The sequence below is a fragment of the Acipenser ruthenus genome, chromosome 14 (genome assembly GCF_902713425.1).
Source record: "Acipenser ruthenus chromosome 14, fAciRut3.2 maternal haplotype, whole genome shotgun sequence".
Lineage (NCBI taxonomy): Eukaryota > Metazoa > Chordata > Actinopteri > Acipenseriformes > Acipenseridae > Acipenser > Acipenser ruthenus.
Genome location: NC_081202.1, coordinates 14275664 through 14293545, shown reverse-complemented (window position 1 = coordinate 14293545; position 17882 = coordinate 14275664). Strand labels below are relative to the sequence as shown.

At 37.9% G+C, this 17882-nt stretch overlaps 1 protein-coding gene across 10 annotated transcripts in view; it reads right to left on the bottom strand.

Moving 5' to 3' along the window:
* The window catches only part of LOC117419752 (SH3 and multiple ankyrin repeat domains protein 3-like), a 276153-nt gene that overhangs the window by 160143 nt on the left and 98128 nt on the right, over positions 1-17882 (bottom strand). For 9 of the 10 annotated variants that reach the window (XR_009307250.1, XM_058985907.1, XM_058985911.1 and 6 more), the window contains 2 exons: positions 8784-8892; positions 7605-7756 (listed from right to left, as the gene is read on the bottom strand). Coding sequence is in view for 8 of the 10 variants with exons in the window: in XM_058985907.1 (XP_058841890.1) it covers positions 7605-7756; positions 8784-8892 (261 nt within the window). In the remaining 2 variants the exon portion in view is untranslated. Of the gene's footprint in view, positions 1-6178; positions 6196-7604; positions 7757-8783; positions 8893-17882 lie in introns of those variants that run through there. The other variant, XM_058985916.1, reaches the window with a different exon arrangement.

Here is a 17882-nt window from a genome sequence, read left to right as displayed (position 1 = left end):
TTTTTATTATTATTATTTGCTGGTCCCTTGAAATTCATATTAATGAGAACTGACAGTAGTTCCACAGACATCTATTGCACAATATAAAGGGAAAATGGATCACAGAAAGAACGCAAACCAGAAAAATATGACTTTTCTTAAAATATTAATATCTAACCATAAAGAAAAGATACAAAACAGCATTTACATTATAAATGATGTATGACTGCTTGTACTGGTAAAATGTTAAAGGCATAAGTCATACAGTAAGTACAAGAAGAGGTAGGAGGTACGACTCTCCAGTAAATAGCCCCAGAACATCAGCAAACACTGAATCTATGACTGGTACTTAAAATTTGTACAGCTGCCATACACCCTTGAACACAGATTTGGCACTCTTTCTTTCTTTCTTTCTTTCTTTCTTTCTGTCTCTTTCTTTCTCTTTCTTTCTTTCTTTCTTTCTTTCTTTCTTTTGTGGAATGATTACATGCACGTCTTTCTGAAAAACATTTCTTTGTCCAAAACTAAATTCAGCTTTATTGAAAAAACAATCTTAATTTGAAATACAGTAATGTGCAGTAGCTATCATTCCAAACCCTTGTGTAAGTCTGGACCTGTTAAATACACCTCCGTGCAAACAACGGATTTCTCAGACTAGCACTTACTAGAAACTTCAGGGTCCTAATGAGAGTGCTGCATAAGGTATTAAACCTGGCCCAAAGAGTAAAATGAGATGATAAGACTGTAGGATTAGTGGTATTCACACACCTTCCCCCTCCTGTTCTGTTCAGTACATATGACAAACATACCAGGGAAACTGTCAAGCTCAATCCAGGAGCTGCTTTCTTTCATTTAAAAAATTCCTTATAGATTATTAACACCAGGTGTCAATTTTTGTATACAATGTCTTTGTTTGACCTTGTTTCTGCAGCGGCACAGTGTTTCTATCAATAAAGATGGATGCTGGCCAGTTACCCCAAACTCTGCCTGGAGAATGTGTTCTAGTGCCTAAAGGTACTTTAAGTACAATCATTTTTTGACAAAAAATAAAACACGTTGAAAGGCTTTGGAAGGTAAACTGCAACTGATTACTGCTTCAAATCCCTGGGTATACAGTGCCTTGCATAAGCATTCACCCCCCTTGGACTTTTCCACATTTTGTAGTGCTACAACCTGGAATTAAAATGGATTTAATTAGGATTTTTTGTCACTGATCTACACAAAATAGTCCATAATGTCGAAGTGGTGAAAAAAATCTACATATTTTTCACAATTATTTACAAATAAAAAACTGAAAAATCTTGATTGCATAAGTATTCACCCCCCTTTGCAGTGACACCCCTAAATTATCTCTGGTGCAACCAATTGCCTTCAGAAGTCACATAATTAGTTGAATGGAGTCCACTTGTGTGCAGTTAAAGTGTCACATGATCTCAGATTAAATACACCTGTTTCTGGAAGGCCCCAGAGTTTGTTAGAGAGCATATCTAAACAAACAGCATCATGAAGACCAAGGAGCTATCAAAACAAGTCTGGGATAAAGTTCAGGGTTGGGTTATAAAAAAATATCCCAAACTTTGAACATCACCCGGAGCACTGTTAAAACCATTATTAAAAAATGGAAAGAATATGGCACAACGCGACTCTGCCTAGAAAAGGCCGTCCACCAAAACTCAGTGACCAGGTAAGGAGAGCATTAGTCAGAGAAGCAACCAAGAGGCCAATGGTAACTCTGAAGGAGCTGGAGAGATCCACAGCTGAGATGGGAGAAACCGTCCATGGAACAACTATAACCCGGACGCTCCACAAAGCTGGGCTTTATGGAAGAGTGGCAAGAAGAAAGCCATTGCTAAAAAAAAACCATATCAAATCCCGTTTGGATTTTGTCAAAAGGCATGTGGGAGACTGTGGCAATGTGCCCCGCCCCTGTGTGCATATTATGTGTTGTATGTTGCGTACGTGTGTCAATGTTGGTGTATAGATTGGTACACAGGATATAAACGGGTCTGTGTTTCATGTGTGATTTAAAAAGTGTAGATTTGTATTTAGGCACGAGGAGGGCACAAATCACTTCACGTGCTGGTTAAATGTAATATGTAAGCACGGGGTTGCACAGAATTAATTCACGTTCTGGGATTCAAGTGAATAATTAATTAGTAATTGAATCCCAGCACAACAGTATATATAGAGACACGTAGCATTCACTCAGGGTTGGGTGTTCGGTGAGTGGAGAACGGGATTGGAGACGGAGGTAAAAGTGAAAGAAAGAGTAAATAAGTGTTTTCACTCACCGTGTTTGTTCGTCTGTCTGTTTAAGTGTTTAGTACGTTTTGTTTGTCTATTTGTTTTGGCTCGAGTGCCGTGTCCTGTGTTTTTGTGTTTAAAACCTTTTATTTTCTGTTCTGTTTATTAAATGCTGAGCGAAAGCATTCGCTCAGCTTCACCAAACCACACCTCTCTGTCTGTTTATTTCCGGCTTCTGGTCTGACGCCACCCACTCCGGCCGTCTTTGTGACAGAGACAAAGCAAACATGTGGAAAAAGGTTCTCTGGTCTGATGAGACCAAAACTGAACTTTTTGGCCTTAGCGCAAAACGTTATGTGTGGCGCAAAGCCAACACTGCTCATCACCCTGAGAACACCATCCCCACGGTGAAGCATGGTGGTGGCAGCATCATGTTATGGGGATGCTTTTCAACGGCAGGGACTGGGAAACTGGTCAGGATTGAGGGCAAGATGGATGGAGCCAAATACAGGGAAATTCTAGAGGAAAACCTGTTTCAGTCTGCAAGAGACCTGGGACTGGGGCGGAGGTTCACCTTCCAGCAGGACAATGGCCCTAAACACACAGCCAAAGCTACACTGGAGTGGTTTAAAAACAAGAACCTGAATATCTTAGAATGGCCCAGTCAAAGCCCAGACCTCAATGCGATTGAGAATCTGTGGCAAGACTTGAAAATTGCTGTTCACCAACGGTCCCCATCCAACTTGCCAGAGCTTGAGCAATTTTGCCAAGAAGAATGGGCAAAAATTGCAGGATCCAGATGTGCAAAGCTGGTAGAGACTTACCCAAAAAGACTCACAGCTGTAATTGCTGCCAAAGGTGCTTCTACCAAGTCTTGACTCAGGGGGGTGAATACTTATGCAACCAACAAATGTCTTTTTTTGTTTAATTAACTTTTGTGTCACAATAAAAAAGAATGTTGTGTAAATCAAATGGTAAAAATCCTAATTAAATCCATTTTAATTCCAGGTTGTAACACTACAAAATGTGGAAAAGTCCAAGGGGGGTGAATACCTATGCAAGGCACTGTAGGTATACAGGCATGTCGAATGGTTTTGTACAGTAAAATGTAGTATTAAAATATTCTGTCTTGTCAAAAACTCTCATTGCAGGTTTGTTAAATGCTATAACTATATTACTTCTAGTTCTACTGCATATATCATGAGTGCTTATAGTTAAGGATGTGGGATCCCCATTGCTTCTAGGGTGTCTCCAATGCATAAATAGTGTATATATGAAACTGACATTTGATTTGTTTTTTTTGGGGGGGGGGGGGGGGGTGATTTCACACTTCTGGTGCCAGGATTAAATTATTTCCCATATATACTGTACAAGGAGGTTATGACATTTCTTTTTGCAGTACATGCTCCCATAGCTAAGGCAATCAATGATTGTACCAAGTGTAGACTAGTCTTTTTGGTTAGTGCCTCCCAGGTTACTCACTATGAGAGCGGTGTGACTTTTGGTTAGTGTGGGACATACTCCCTGAATATGATAACACATGAACGTGTATTAGAAATTTAACCAGATTCATTAATGAAACTGTGTGTCTTGAGAAACAGGGCAAACTGCTGTGTCTTGAGAAGGGGGCCCCTTGGTTTCTGGCAGACATACTGAACTATGTGACCTACTGATTAGAGGACTGGCGCCTGAACTGGATTAGGCTGAGCGGACAGTTGAATTATGTACAGATAATTCACAAGTACAACAACAATCGTTTTGACGAAAGGAAGACATAAACTAGCAATGTCCCAGCGGAAAAGGACATTAAAACATCAAAGGACTGTGAGTTTAAAAAAAAGGCAAGATACACAAATGATCTCATGAAAGTGGCTATTTAGCAGAGTGAAAAAGACTATAAATATCCAAGCAAAACTGAACATTTTGCACTCCACATCAAATGTTAAACAAGGTTCAACTCTGGGACTCCTAAAAACGGAACCAAGACGGGACTCTGCCTGAAAACGGAGCCGATAAGGAAGCAAGCTTCAAGCGAGTCATTACCACGAGACTGAGGCCCGACTGGAGGACTGCAGTAAAACTTACAGCGACTGTTATCAGACAAACCAGTCTAGGTCTGCTGTACACCTAAAACCACAGTATCCAAAAGAAACAGTGCCCTGCTACCTGCATAGCTAAAAGATTCAGCAAAGAGGACAGAGTAGACGGGCGCTGTTGTGGATCCTATACTGAGGACTGAAGACATTGTTGCAGCTGTTTGTTGATTCTATCGAGAATTGAAAGCTTTGTTGCCAAGTTTGATAAAACGTGGGATTGAAGATTTCGTTATTGAGAGGAGAGCTTTTGTACTGGACACTTCAACAGATTGAGTTTCCAAACCAGCAGACCAAAAGTCTAAGCTTCAAGGAACCGCTGAGTATAATTCCAGTTGCATTTTCCTTTCATGGAACTAAATTAATTGTAACACATTCACATAGAATTGAACTGATAACTTTTTAGTGAACCTTAAAGAAGTAACTATAAGTACTCATATTGTTGTATGAAGAATTTAAAAGTAAACTTGCCATATAAGAACATAAGAACATAAGACAGTTTACAAACGAGAGGAGGCCATTCGGCCCATCTTGCTTATTTGGTTGTTAGTAGTTTATTGATCCCAGAATCTCATCAAGCAGCTTCTTGAAGGATCCCATGTTGTCAGCTTCAACAACATTACTGGTGAATTGGTTCCAGACCCTCACAATTCTCTATGTAAAAAAGTGCATCCTATTTTCTGTTCTGAATGCCCCTTTATCTAATCTCCATTTGTGACCCCTGGTCCTTGTTTCTTTTTTCAAGTCTAAAAAGTCCCCTGGGTTGACATTTTCTATACCTTTTAGGATTTTGAATGCTTGAATGAGATCACTGCGTAGTCTTCTTTGTTCAAGACTGAATAGATTCAATTCTTTTAGCCTGTCTGCATATGACATGCCTTTTAAACCCGGGATAATTCTGGTTGCTCTTCTTTGCACTCTTTCTAGAGCAGCAATATCCTTTTTGTAACGAGGTGACCAGAACTGAACACAGTATTCTAGGTGAGGTCTTACTAATGCATTGTAAAGTTTTAACATTACTTCCCTTGATTTAAATTCAACACTTTTCACAATATATCCGAGCATCTTGTTGGCCTTTTTTTATAGCTTCCCCACATTGTCTAGATGAAGACATTTCTGAGTGAACATAAACTCCTAGGTCTTTTTCATAGATTCCTTCTTCAAGTTCAGTATCTCCCTTATGATATTTACAATGCACATTTTTATTGCCTACGTGCAGTACTTTACACTTTTCTCTATTAAATGTCATATACTTAATCTATATACCATAAAAAGCTTAATGTGATCCATTCTAAGATTGTCTGCATCATCTCAGTTGAGGCTGTATTCGTATGTGGGCGTGTGTGTGTGTGAGCAAACTACTAGCTACGTCACAGCTTGCTCGAGTGCTTTTTGTGTGTGAGGAGACAGGCAGTGTCATATTTCAACTGCCTGCTAGCCAGCATGAGTGTAGTGAGAGCTTTTTGAATTGTGTTTGTGCTTAGAGACTAAGAGATTTACTTTATGGCTTTTCTGATTTATGTTTATTATTTGTGTACTTAATAAAATATTACTATTGATTAACCATTCATTGTGTCTGTACATGAATGTGTGTTCATAGTAAATCCTCGATCTTTGTAACACGTCAATTAAATATTGTTAGAAAGAGAACTAATCAACTCAGATAAACATTACATTATCAATTATTGAATTGTTCCTACATTAGTGTCCCCCAGGCTACTCACTATGAGGGCAGTGTGGTTTTTGGTTAGCGTCCCCCGGGTTACTCACTGTGAGAGCGGTTTTATTTTTGGTTAGCATACCCCAGGTTACTCACTATGAGGGCGGTGTGGTTTTTGGTTATCATACCCCAGATTACTCACTATGAGAGCGGTGTGGTTTTTGGTTAGCGTCCCCCAGGTTACTCACTATGAGAGCGGTGTGGTTTTTGGTTAGTGTCCCCCAGGTTACTCACTATGAGGGCGGTGTGGTTTTTGGTTAGTGTCCCCCAGGTTATTTATTATGAGGGCAGTGTGGTTTTTGGTTAGCATACCCCAGGTTACTCACTATGAGAGCAGTGTGGTTTTTGGTTATCATACCCCAGGTTGCTCACTATGAGGGCGGTGTGGTTTTTGGTTAGTGTCCCCCAGGTTACTCACTATGAGAGCGGTGTGGTTTTTGGTTAGTGTCCCCCAGGTTACTCACTATGAGAGCGGTGTGGTTTTTGGTTAGTGTCCCCCAGGTTACTCACTATGAGAGCGGTGTGGTTTTTGGTTAGTGTCCCCCAGGTTACTCACTATGAGAGCGGTGTGGTTTTTGGTTAGTGTCCCCCAGGTTATTCATAATGAGGGCAGTGTGGTTTTTGGTTAGTGTCCCCTAGGTTATTCATTATGAGGGCGGTGTGGTTTTTGGTTAGCATACCCCAGGTTACTCACTATGAGAGCGGTGTGGTTTTTGGTTAGTGTCCCCCAGGTTATTTATTATGAGGGCAGTGTGGTTTTTGGTTAGCATACCCCAGGTTACTCACTATGAGAGCGGTGTGGTTTTTGGTTAGCATACCCCAGGTTACTCACTATGAGAGCAGTGTGGTTTTTGGTTATCATACCCCAGGTTGCTCACTATGAGGGCGGTGTGGTTTTTGGTTAGTGTCCCCCAGGTTACTCACTATGAGAGCGGTGTGGTTTTTGGTTAGTGTCCCCCAGGTTATTCATAATGAGGGCAGTGTGGTTTTTGGTTAACATACCCCAGGTTACTCACTATGAGAGCAGTGTGGTTTTTGGTTATCATACCCCAGGTTGCTCACTATGAGAGCGGTGTGGTTTTTGGTTAGTGTCCCCCAGGTTATTCATTATGAGGGCGGTGTGGTTTTTGGTTAGCATACCCCAGGTTACTCACTATGAGAGCGGTGTGGTTTTTGGTTATCATACCCCAGGTTATTCATTATGAGGGCGGTGTGGTTTTTGGTTAGCATACCCCAGGTTACTCACTATGAGAGCGGTGTGGTTTTTGGTTAGTGTCCCCCAGGTTATTCATTATGAGGGCGGTGTGGTTTTTGGTTATCATACCCCAGGTTACTCACTATGAGAGCGGTGTGGTTTTTGGTTAGCATACCCCAGGTTACTCACTATGAGAGCAGTGTGGTTTTTGGTTATCATACCCCAGGTTACTCACTATGAGAGCGGTGTGGTTTTTGGTTAGTGTCCCCCAGGTTATTCATTATGAGGGCGGTGTGGTTTTTGGTTAGCATACCCCAGGTTACTCACTATGAGAGCGGTGTGGTTTTTGGTTAGCATACCCCAGGTTACTCACTATGAGAGCGGTGTGGTTTTTGGCTCGCACCGCCTTGTGCAGAGCTGTCATTCCATCCCTCGTCCTGAAGTCCAGATGGGCGCTGCCACTTTTTAGCACTTTGATTAAATCCACACAGCCCTCCAGCTGAGCAGCCATGGTCAGCGGGCATTCTGTCACCAAACACATAGAAAAAAAACACATGAAGGGAAATTATGGTAACAAAATTGAAAATGAATCTGCTAAACAAACTACATGGTGGGTCATCACAGTAGCCATCCCTCTGACTTCAAATATGTTTGTTTACTGTATGTACCAGCATGACATGAGAATGCAACAAGTTAGGTTATTAGCAGATGATATTCAGGACAACAGTCTCAGTTTTGAATGGTCCTTGGAGAAGAAAACATGTTTACTGAAAAGCTCATAAAACAACAGTGGCCCTAAATAAATATTTGGACCAATATTTGTTGGAGAGTAGTGTAGTTTTGCATATAGAACAATAAACTAATTATTTAAATGACACAGGGCTCTTCAGATCAGTTGTTAAAGGTGTGATAACCAAAGCTTTAAAATGCACTCATTGTTGATAATGCCAATAACAGGAAAGAAAATGGATGTTAGTTACTAGCAAACCAGCTATCATTGTCCACCTCAATGTGTGTTTGTGTGTGTGTTAGTGTTTCAATAAAGATTTAGTATTTTGAATGTAAATTTGGCAGGCATGGGGTTGATTCCATTCCTACCAGAACCCACGTGTGACAATTAGGTGCTAATTGGGAATGGCCACACATATATATGTAATTTCTAAAGAAAAATGCACCACCTGGTGGTTCTTCTGGGGATTGTCCACAAAATGTAGATGACATACAGTATTTCTATCAAAAAAGAGTAACTGGTGTACCCGGGAACTTTTCCATGGGAACCACTGTACAAAATATGAAATTACAATATGATAACAGATTCTGCAGCAAAATACTATAAATTATTGAACATTATAATTTGCTCTCTGTAGCGTTAATATGCATTATTATGGGTTTTTGAGTGGTGGACTCCAGAGAAAAAGGACTTGCAGAACACCTTTTTAAGTAGAATACACAATATATGCTTTAAATAAATACATTAGACATGCTTGGGGTTGTATACCATGAAGTAAAAAAAAAAGGATCCAATAAAAAACAGATTTAAGTACTCTCTTACCTCCTGTGTCTGGGTCATGGAAATTTGGATCAAGCCCTTTCTCCAAGAATTTTGAGACCTTATCAATATTCTTCTGTTGAACATATTCCATAAACTTCTTCAAGTTAGCCTGGAAACAAAAATACATTCAAAATGGTAAGTAGAAATGTCGAATGTCATTATTAGGCATCCACACAAAACCGACACATTGTTTTTTATAAGACAACACAACAAAAACAAATACAATTATATTTAGTACTTTAGGATGTCTTACAGAATAAGAGTATATTATAGTATTGATAATACAGATGCCGCTTAAATAATTTAATGTTATAAGAACTGGTGACAGATACTACAATCTAGTTTATTAACTGCTGTAAAATGTACAATAAACTGCCCACACAGTTTGTTGTACACTGTTTGCTCTACAGTGCTGGACAACAAAATCATCTCAGTGTGGACATTACTTAAGGCTGTCAACTATCAGACACATGGATCTAGAATAAAAACCAAATGTATGGCTTTGGGTTTACTTCAATATTCCCAAATGTGGTATTGCTTTGGTATTGGCTTCATACACACCGTTTTTAAACATAGGATCTAATTAAATATTTATCTAGGCAAAGAACCTCACCACAGTTTTGGTTAGGATTTTAATTTACACTTTACTCTTACCAACCTGCCTTAGAAAGCATATTAAATGTGTAAGATGAATTTCAGGTTTCTACTTAAGATTGTGCCCAGAAAAAAAAAAAAAAAAGATTTGAACTATCAAGTCCTACACAGGTGTCATAGAAGGAGGTCCATAATAATATTTTAGCTGCATAATAATACAGTTTTAAAGACATTGGCTTTACATATAATCCAGGCACTTGAGTCCCAAGAGCTGAACCAATTCTCAAAACAATACTCCACAAATCAGTTCACGCAACACGAATATGACATTTTATGACACTGGGTTGGTCATCACACTGAGCGGGCAAATAGTGAGAGATACAGTCAGTCTGATGCACAGTTTTTGTGAGGGGAGGCTTTGATGTTTTACGTCTTAATTCCACACCAAACAACCCATTGAGATGTGCAAGTGTTTGCTAAAATATAGAAACCAAAGAACTAACCAGTCATAATAAAGTGTGTTTCATGTTTTTGATTCATCTGCATCGCTTTCCTTTAAGGATAACTTTCTTTTCTTCTAGACTGTATGTGAAGATCCTGACCAGACACATTTCTCAAAAGCTGATGATCAGCAGGTGAAACACAGTTACTTCAGCACATCAGTTACAAGAAATGTTAATACACTACAGATCATTGAGCTATACATCCAACAGTTTAGGAGTCTCCACTGCCACAGCATGGAGTAAAATAATGTCCTTTTAATATTTCACTTACACCTGCTGTACACTATAAACCCTGCAATAGGAGACACATTGTGCCTAAAGTGCAGCAACTATTGCAGCTACCATACCATAAAATGAAAAACCACAGTTTTAATGTATGCACTGTATTATGAAATCCCTCAAGACCTCTCTCAGTATCTCTTTTTCTTCTTTTTTATGATAGCAGGAATCAATCGAAGATCAAGGTAAGCACAGTAGAATAATATCCACAGAAATGAATGCAAGTGATCAAATTACACTCATTTTTCTTGTATACAGATACATTTGACAACCACACATTGTCTAAAATGGATTAACTAGAATACTGGTTTTAAAGGAAAAAGGAAAGAACCGTAAAGCTCTAAAAATGTGTGCGCTGGTATATTTTGCATCCAAAGTCTGAAACATTTTAGTCATAAATGCTCCTTTGGTCAGTGATAGATATTATGGAAATAGGTAGATCGAATCCCTAAAGCCAGGACAGAAATGGGTGACAGAACACATCCAACCACTGGAAATAGTGTATTCTGTGTTCAGCGTATATAGAGAAAATAAATACTGCTTCTATCCTAGTGTATGCGCATAATACTCCAGCAGTTACATAACTCCTTGGCCACAAGAAGCCTCTCTCTTCTGTAGTAATCGACTGCTCTCTAATTATGAAAAGATACCTTACACTTACCATGTGAGGGGTTATTATGCGTCTGAACACCACACCTTAGACATCATAGTTTTCTGTGTTTTGCCAGTAAATCCCCAAGGTTTGCACAATCCAATTAATAGTATATACTTTGTCAGAAAGGAATGCACAGGAATATTCTCACTACTGCACAGAAATGAATGATGAAAACTCACTTGAGATTTCCAAATCTATGAAGCTGTTGTTATGGTGATCAGATACAATTGAAACAGCGGGTTGTAAATGTGGCAGGCGCATTGAAGAACACTAATATTATAATAAAGAGCTGGAAGGTATAACGTAATCAGTTAGATCTGCCCTATTTGATCTTTTCAAGAAAAAAGGGTAAGCCATTTGTTCGTTAATCCATTTCAGAAGTGACTGAAATAATCCTTATGATATTTTTTTAATGCTGCTTTAATAGTAGCATAATCCTGTAGTTTACGTTTACATTGTAGCTGTCATTTTGCATATTAAGTACTGCTTTCAGTGAACTATGCTTGTTAATTCAGCAATGGAGAAATTTAAAAATGCTGTGCAATTATTTTTTTAAAAATGTCAATTCTTTGGAAAGCAATGTTAATAGATATTCCCAAAGTAGGTTTTTTTTTTTTTTTTAAATTTAGGAAATATATGTACCTCCACCAGTATCTTTATGTAATTGTACTAGTTTTATTATTATTATTATTATTATTATTATTATTATTATTAGTAGTAGTAGTAGTAGTAGTAGTAGTAGTAGTAGTAGTAGTAGTAGTATGATTATCATTATTATTATTATTAGTATTATTAATACACTGTATAATACAATTTCTTTTTTTAAACAGAAAAAAAAACCCCATAATGCTAAAACCTCATCACACCACTTTTTTGGTTCATTCATTGAAGAAAAAAGATTAATTGAAGACTTTGAAAATGTTTTTGTAGTCAAAACGTTTGTCAATGAATTTATTAACTTTCTTTTAGTATTTCTAAATATTGCTCCATTGAGAGTTGTGTAGTCATGGTTGAGGTACTCTAACACACAGTTACAGTGTACAAACAAAATGGTAAAATGGTGTGTCATTTTCAGGTTAAAAAAGTGCAAATCTCAAACAACGAAACTCAGAAAGCTTCTTTCATCATTTCTGTACCACCATTGGTGCAAGACTTAAAAATGGTTAAAAGTCCCTTCAAATAACAAACAAATTCAAACTGCACAATACAAAGCCCATCAAACACAGTTTGTTACAGAGGCGTCCAGCTGGGAGGAATGTCTGAATTCTAATCACTCTTATTTATTCACAGTCTCTGTTTAAAAACAAATCTGGTTCAGCCTTGACAATCAATACCTGTTTTACAGACAGGGTCAATTAAATGTCACCACAAGGAACATATACACTATTGTAAGTTGCAAACCCAACAGACAAAAATATATATATATATATATATATTGTAGCGATCTTGGTTAGCGCAGGCAGGCGCATCACACAAGGCAAGGCAATACACACACAGGCGGAGGGCAGGTGCGAACCCAGTACCTCTCGCACTAAAGCATAGCGCCGATACCACTGTGGCCCTCCATTATTAATAGCATTATGGTTCTGAACAGAATTGTCATTAAAAATACATCTTTCTAGTCAAGGGAACAGAGCCTGGAGTAACAGCTCAGGCAAGTGGCAGTTCTACTCCACAATTTCTTGTTTTCATTTTGGCGTTCACAAGTCCTAATGTTGTGCATCGAAACACAATGTTTGATTGTTTCTGTCAGCATTACACACTAAATCCTGGTACTCCCTGCTAGATTAAAGTTTAAACTTGCCAAAGAATTTGTGCCAAGGTGCTTTCAGTGTAGACCTGTGCATTACCAAGTCAATCTCATTCTGCTCCTCTTTTCAAGAGTTCTAGATGCGTGAAATAATATATGAACTGCAATGCACAATGTGTGGTCTTAATGTGACTTTCTTGGTATGTTAATAAATTACAAAATAATAATAATAATAATAATAATAATAATAATAATAATAATAATAATAATAATAAATCAGTTTATATATTCGAAATACTATACAGTAAGATTTACAATATATGTATTTTATTTTGTCAGTATTTGTGTAAATGCATCTAAGGTAAACATTTAACTTGCCTTACTAATAATAAAGAGCATGAAGGCTTACATGTTTAACTTTGCCTTGTTTACTGAGGCAATGTTAATACCAATAATCTCCACATTTTACTTTTCTGTCATGTCTGTTTATCACCCTTATGAAAGCACTGACATTTGGAAGATATTGTTGTTTTATTTTCATGTGATTCAGTTTCTGTGAACATTCCTATCATTTTGAAAGTCTTAATTAGATTTACTGTCAGTGGCTTACAGTGAGTTTTTATTCATACTTATTTTGATAGTTCTGTTTATATTCTTCTATTGGAGGTTGACGAGCCATTAAAATCTGTGAAAAAAAAAATTGTACACAACACCATCACAAAAACCAAATATAAATCTCCTGCTTCTATATACTGTAGCAAACAGAAGTTAAATTGCAGAGAAGAGGCAGCCAAAGATCTGTCTGATTCATACAGTACTTTTGTGTGATTACATTTGCTCTTTTTGAATTTTTGAGACCACTATATCAAGTACTGCATAAGGTGTTTCATGAGTACCACCATTTTATAATATAACACACACATTTTTCAATTTCTTTGTGTGTGTTAGTGTATTCTAAAGTGTACCATGGTGTTTCTGATAGGGAAGTATACCAGAGGAGTGCACAATACAAAGAGGTGCATAATATATGAAACTGATCCATCACACAAGTTTCACAGAGTGTGCAATTTTGCCTGCCAGTGTTAATTTCATGTTTTGTAAATAAACCCAGAAACGCTACCAAGAAATGTATTATACAAATAGAAGAGGAAATCTTTATGTATAAAAGCAATTCACCAATTAGCATTGTGCTATAAGTGCTGCAAATATGTCTTGCATTACAGTCCTACATAACATCAGATCAGTAGTCCTTAAAGTGCTTTGGCTACAAGAGGAAGAGATTGTGCACTGTGCAATGCCTAGGAGTTTGCACAGTGCACCACTTTTTTTTTTTGTTACCAATTCTCACATCAGATTATGTGACTTGATAAAAAAAAATACCTATAGTGTCAGCTATCCCCACGTGTACTGTACACCTACAAAAAACAAACAGAGAAACCACAGAATATTAAATACTGAAGAATTATACGTCCCCACGTGTTGCTACAACTGTTTAAATAATGTACCTGTCATTTTTCTTTTCATTGTTAACTTTCTGACAACTTTACACTTATAACTGAAGTCTGTTTCAAAACTCTTTTCAAAATGGCTGCTCTAGTGCACTGGGTTTGAGGTCTGTCCTCTAAATCACTGCAGGAAGAGCAATTTAAAAAAAAAAAAGTTATCTGGCTTTTCTTTTCACATATATGCCAACATCTGCCAACATGTAAACATTGTCGTTTAAAACTTTTTTATTATATTTATTATTATTATTCTCAAAAGCTAAAAGACAAGAACAGCGTGCGCTTATAATCAACCAGAAAATAAATATATATTTTTGTTTGAAAAGCACTCAGGACAAGTAATTGCAGATAACCTCCTTGATAACTTACTTCTGTATGAAATGTATTTTTTCCTCAAGAATAACTGAGCTTGGAATGTACATATTTGAACCTGCCTTGTCTTGCAGTACAAGACAGTTCAACCCGCTCTGTGTTTACCAAATATCTACTGCTAAACACTACCCAGTCCCAACAGAAACAATGGGTAGCTATGGAGGCGACTTCTGATAACTAATTCCTTTGGCTTTGAGAACATTGTGTAAGGCTTGTGTTTTAATTGTTGATAAACAATAAGTGGCTTCAAAAGCCTTTATTGGGACAGCACACGGTATGCAGCGCAAAAGGGATAGTGCAGCTGTTTAGTCTTGCTTACAAGTCTCACTTCATTCCGACAATCTCACTTCATGTATCTCTTACATAAAATCAACCCCACAAAGTGCAGAGCCTGGGGTAAAAAAGCAGAGCCAGGGAAATCCCCCCCCCCCCCCCCCCCTGTCAAATCGCACCATTTGTACGTTATACAGTTTCTATAAGTTTCGGTCATTGACTTTGTAGTCGCACCGAGAGCTCTAATTTTGAATTTATAGCTGTGGCGGGGGGATGCATGTCACTGACATCCATGTTAATGTATTATTAGTCTGAAGTTGTTCATAGCACTGGGCTTACAAAGGAGACAAAACAGAATGAGCTCTACCCCGCACTGCTGAACATAAATAAAAAAAGGCTAGTGCCGGGTGATAAAAAACAGTAGTTTGTTCTTGTTCAGCAATCTGTCCATCGCACACCTATTGATTTTTATCAGTACCCTGATGAAGCACTTCCCTGTTATAATGAAGGATTACATCCAGATGGATGCTATCTGTCATAATTAATCCTCCAAATAGTTAAAAATAGGAAAGAAAAAAAAAGAAAAAAAATCTTTATCAAATGAGGGTGGAGTCCACATTAACCAGTGATAGAAGTATATGAATCAAAACTCAATGTCAGCAGTTGAAGACACTGAATTCTAAATCGAGATGTGCTTTCACTGTGTGCTTTTACCCTGAGATGGATATACAGTAAATAGGACTTTCTAATGACAGCCATGAGTATTTAGCAGAGCCCATTTTACTCCAGCTCAGACAAAATGAAAAAAACAAAAAGAATGAAGAAAATTCACCTGGTTGCCATGGTAACCCGCTGCATGTAACAGCTAGTACAAATGAACTTACAAGAATCATTAAATGATTCGCCCCACTTGTGTGAACAAGCCTAAATATACTTATTTATACAAGTTATCAGAAAAATGAACGGAAGTTGCAAGCCAGGAGGAATATCTACAAGTGTGGTGGCTTTGGTACGTGCAATATAATACAATCTTGGCAAATCTTTTCCTATGCAAGTACTGTATAGAGGTGCTTTTTTCAGTGGTTTCTTAACACAAGGGGTAGCATGGCAGGTGTCTTGTACAACAGTCCTTGACCTTTCCCACTACTGTTTCTCAAATCAGGCTCTCCACCCTCCAATATGACAGTCATCTCAATCATATTTAGCGCATTGACTTTCAAAATATAATTCATATAACAGACTGCAAAGTCAAAGTCCAGGACAATTGTCTTCAGTAGATTCAATACAAAGGCCAGAAAACGGACTTGTGTTAAACTTGCTTAAACAGCCCAAATAGTCTAGAAGCAGTGTCCTAGCTTGCCGTAGTAAAACTCTTTTTTTAAAAATTTATTTTATTGGTACTATTTTATTTTCATCAGCTTTTTAGTTTTAGTGCTAAACTGAAGGTTAGTCTTTTATGAAAATGTTTAGCCAAAAAGGTTGGACTGTTCTGCACTAAATCACTGCTCTTTCTTTACATCCATGAACTGTGGCCTCAGTCCATCTGCTGCAATACCCACCTGTCAGGCAACATGATGCTCTTCTCAAAGGACACACTACTTACTAATTGCAATTACAGCCTTTTCTGAATAATGCAATCACAATGTATGTATTCTGCATATGACTGCATTGTCCAAACTAGAGAGTACTTGCTAAAATGACAGGTATTCCAAATTAATTTCTCACTCTGATTCAGACAGCGTTCTTATTGGCCACCACTAATTCCATTCAGAATTCCAACTTGCACACTCTTACACCTTCTCATAACCAAACAAAAACTGCATAGCAGGTTGAACCACTCCAGATTTTACGATTATTACTAAATTACAGTACTGTATGTGTACCTGAATCTAGACACACAATATTATCGAGGCCACACACAACAAAGTCTATTAAGCTATTTCAAAGGAGAACCAGAGTAGTTTAATGAAGTTTAATGTTATTTCCAATGTCTGTTTTCTGATTGTACACTGTGTTAAATGTACATACTTTGTCTTGTGGTGGTCATGCTATTAGTAAGAGCATTGTTTTGCCCCCTATTGACAGCCCTGGCTCTGTGTATGAGTCCAGGGAAATACTGGCTTCTCAGAAGCTCGCGAAAATAGGCCAGGAATGTAGTGTGTCATCAGTTATTGGCTAAAAAAAAAAAGAAGCTGAATCAGTTAGAGTCATGTGCATAACAAATGCGATGGCCGGGGCCCAGTGGTATTCAGTATTCAGAGGCTGCAGATCTGGTAGCTTCCTAACTGTCCTACAGCCATTTTAGTGGGAAATGAAAATGATTACTTTTAATATTGGATAAAAAAAAAATACACAGGACAAAGTTTATCAGGGCCCGGTTTGCATTTTCATTGACAGGAATACCATATGTTGATGTTAGAAAATGTACACGTTTAAAAAATCTAAACACTTTTATTAATCTTTCCAAATCAAATGAAACAAAATCAATTCAATTATTCTTGATTTGTGTTAAGTTAAAATAGGCCTACATCTATGATTGTGTCCCGTGCTCCTAGAGGTAAATGGGTTGTCAGAAAACAAGAGGCCATAGATCTATGTCACAGTGCAGCCCAAAGCATCTCACTTCATGATGTATTAAGGTAAGCTGTTACGCAACAATGCAGTTTCCATACAATACACTTTCTCTACGGTCCACATGGTGAAGCTGACACAGTACCACTAACCTGACTGAGAACTGCTGTGTAGGGCTTTATTTTCAGTTTTGGCAATACCTGGCTCAAACTGCATTCAGTCTTATACCGTAAAATGCATTCTGCTACCTTTTATAATTTACACTAATACTTCCCTCTGTAATGAATCAAGAGCAGATATACCTCTCATTGCTACACGTGTGTTGCTGTGATTCTTATGTAACTATTTTGTGTGTGCTGATGCGATAGGGAGGCAAAAATAAGCTGATCCTTGGAGCCAGCATTACACTTCAGCCATCAACACCAGGCAGATATCAGGATATCTACATCATCATATGGAAGGAAACGCAAATGGATGGAGAGACAGATGGATCACATTAGTTTACTGTAAAGCTACGTCTTAGTTGGTGCTTATCTTGAAGTTTTAACATCTACTCTAGTGTAAGGGAAATCATTACAACATGATACCAGTTGTGCAGTA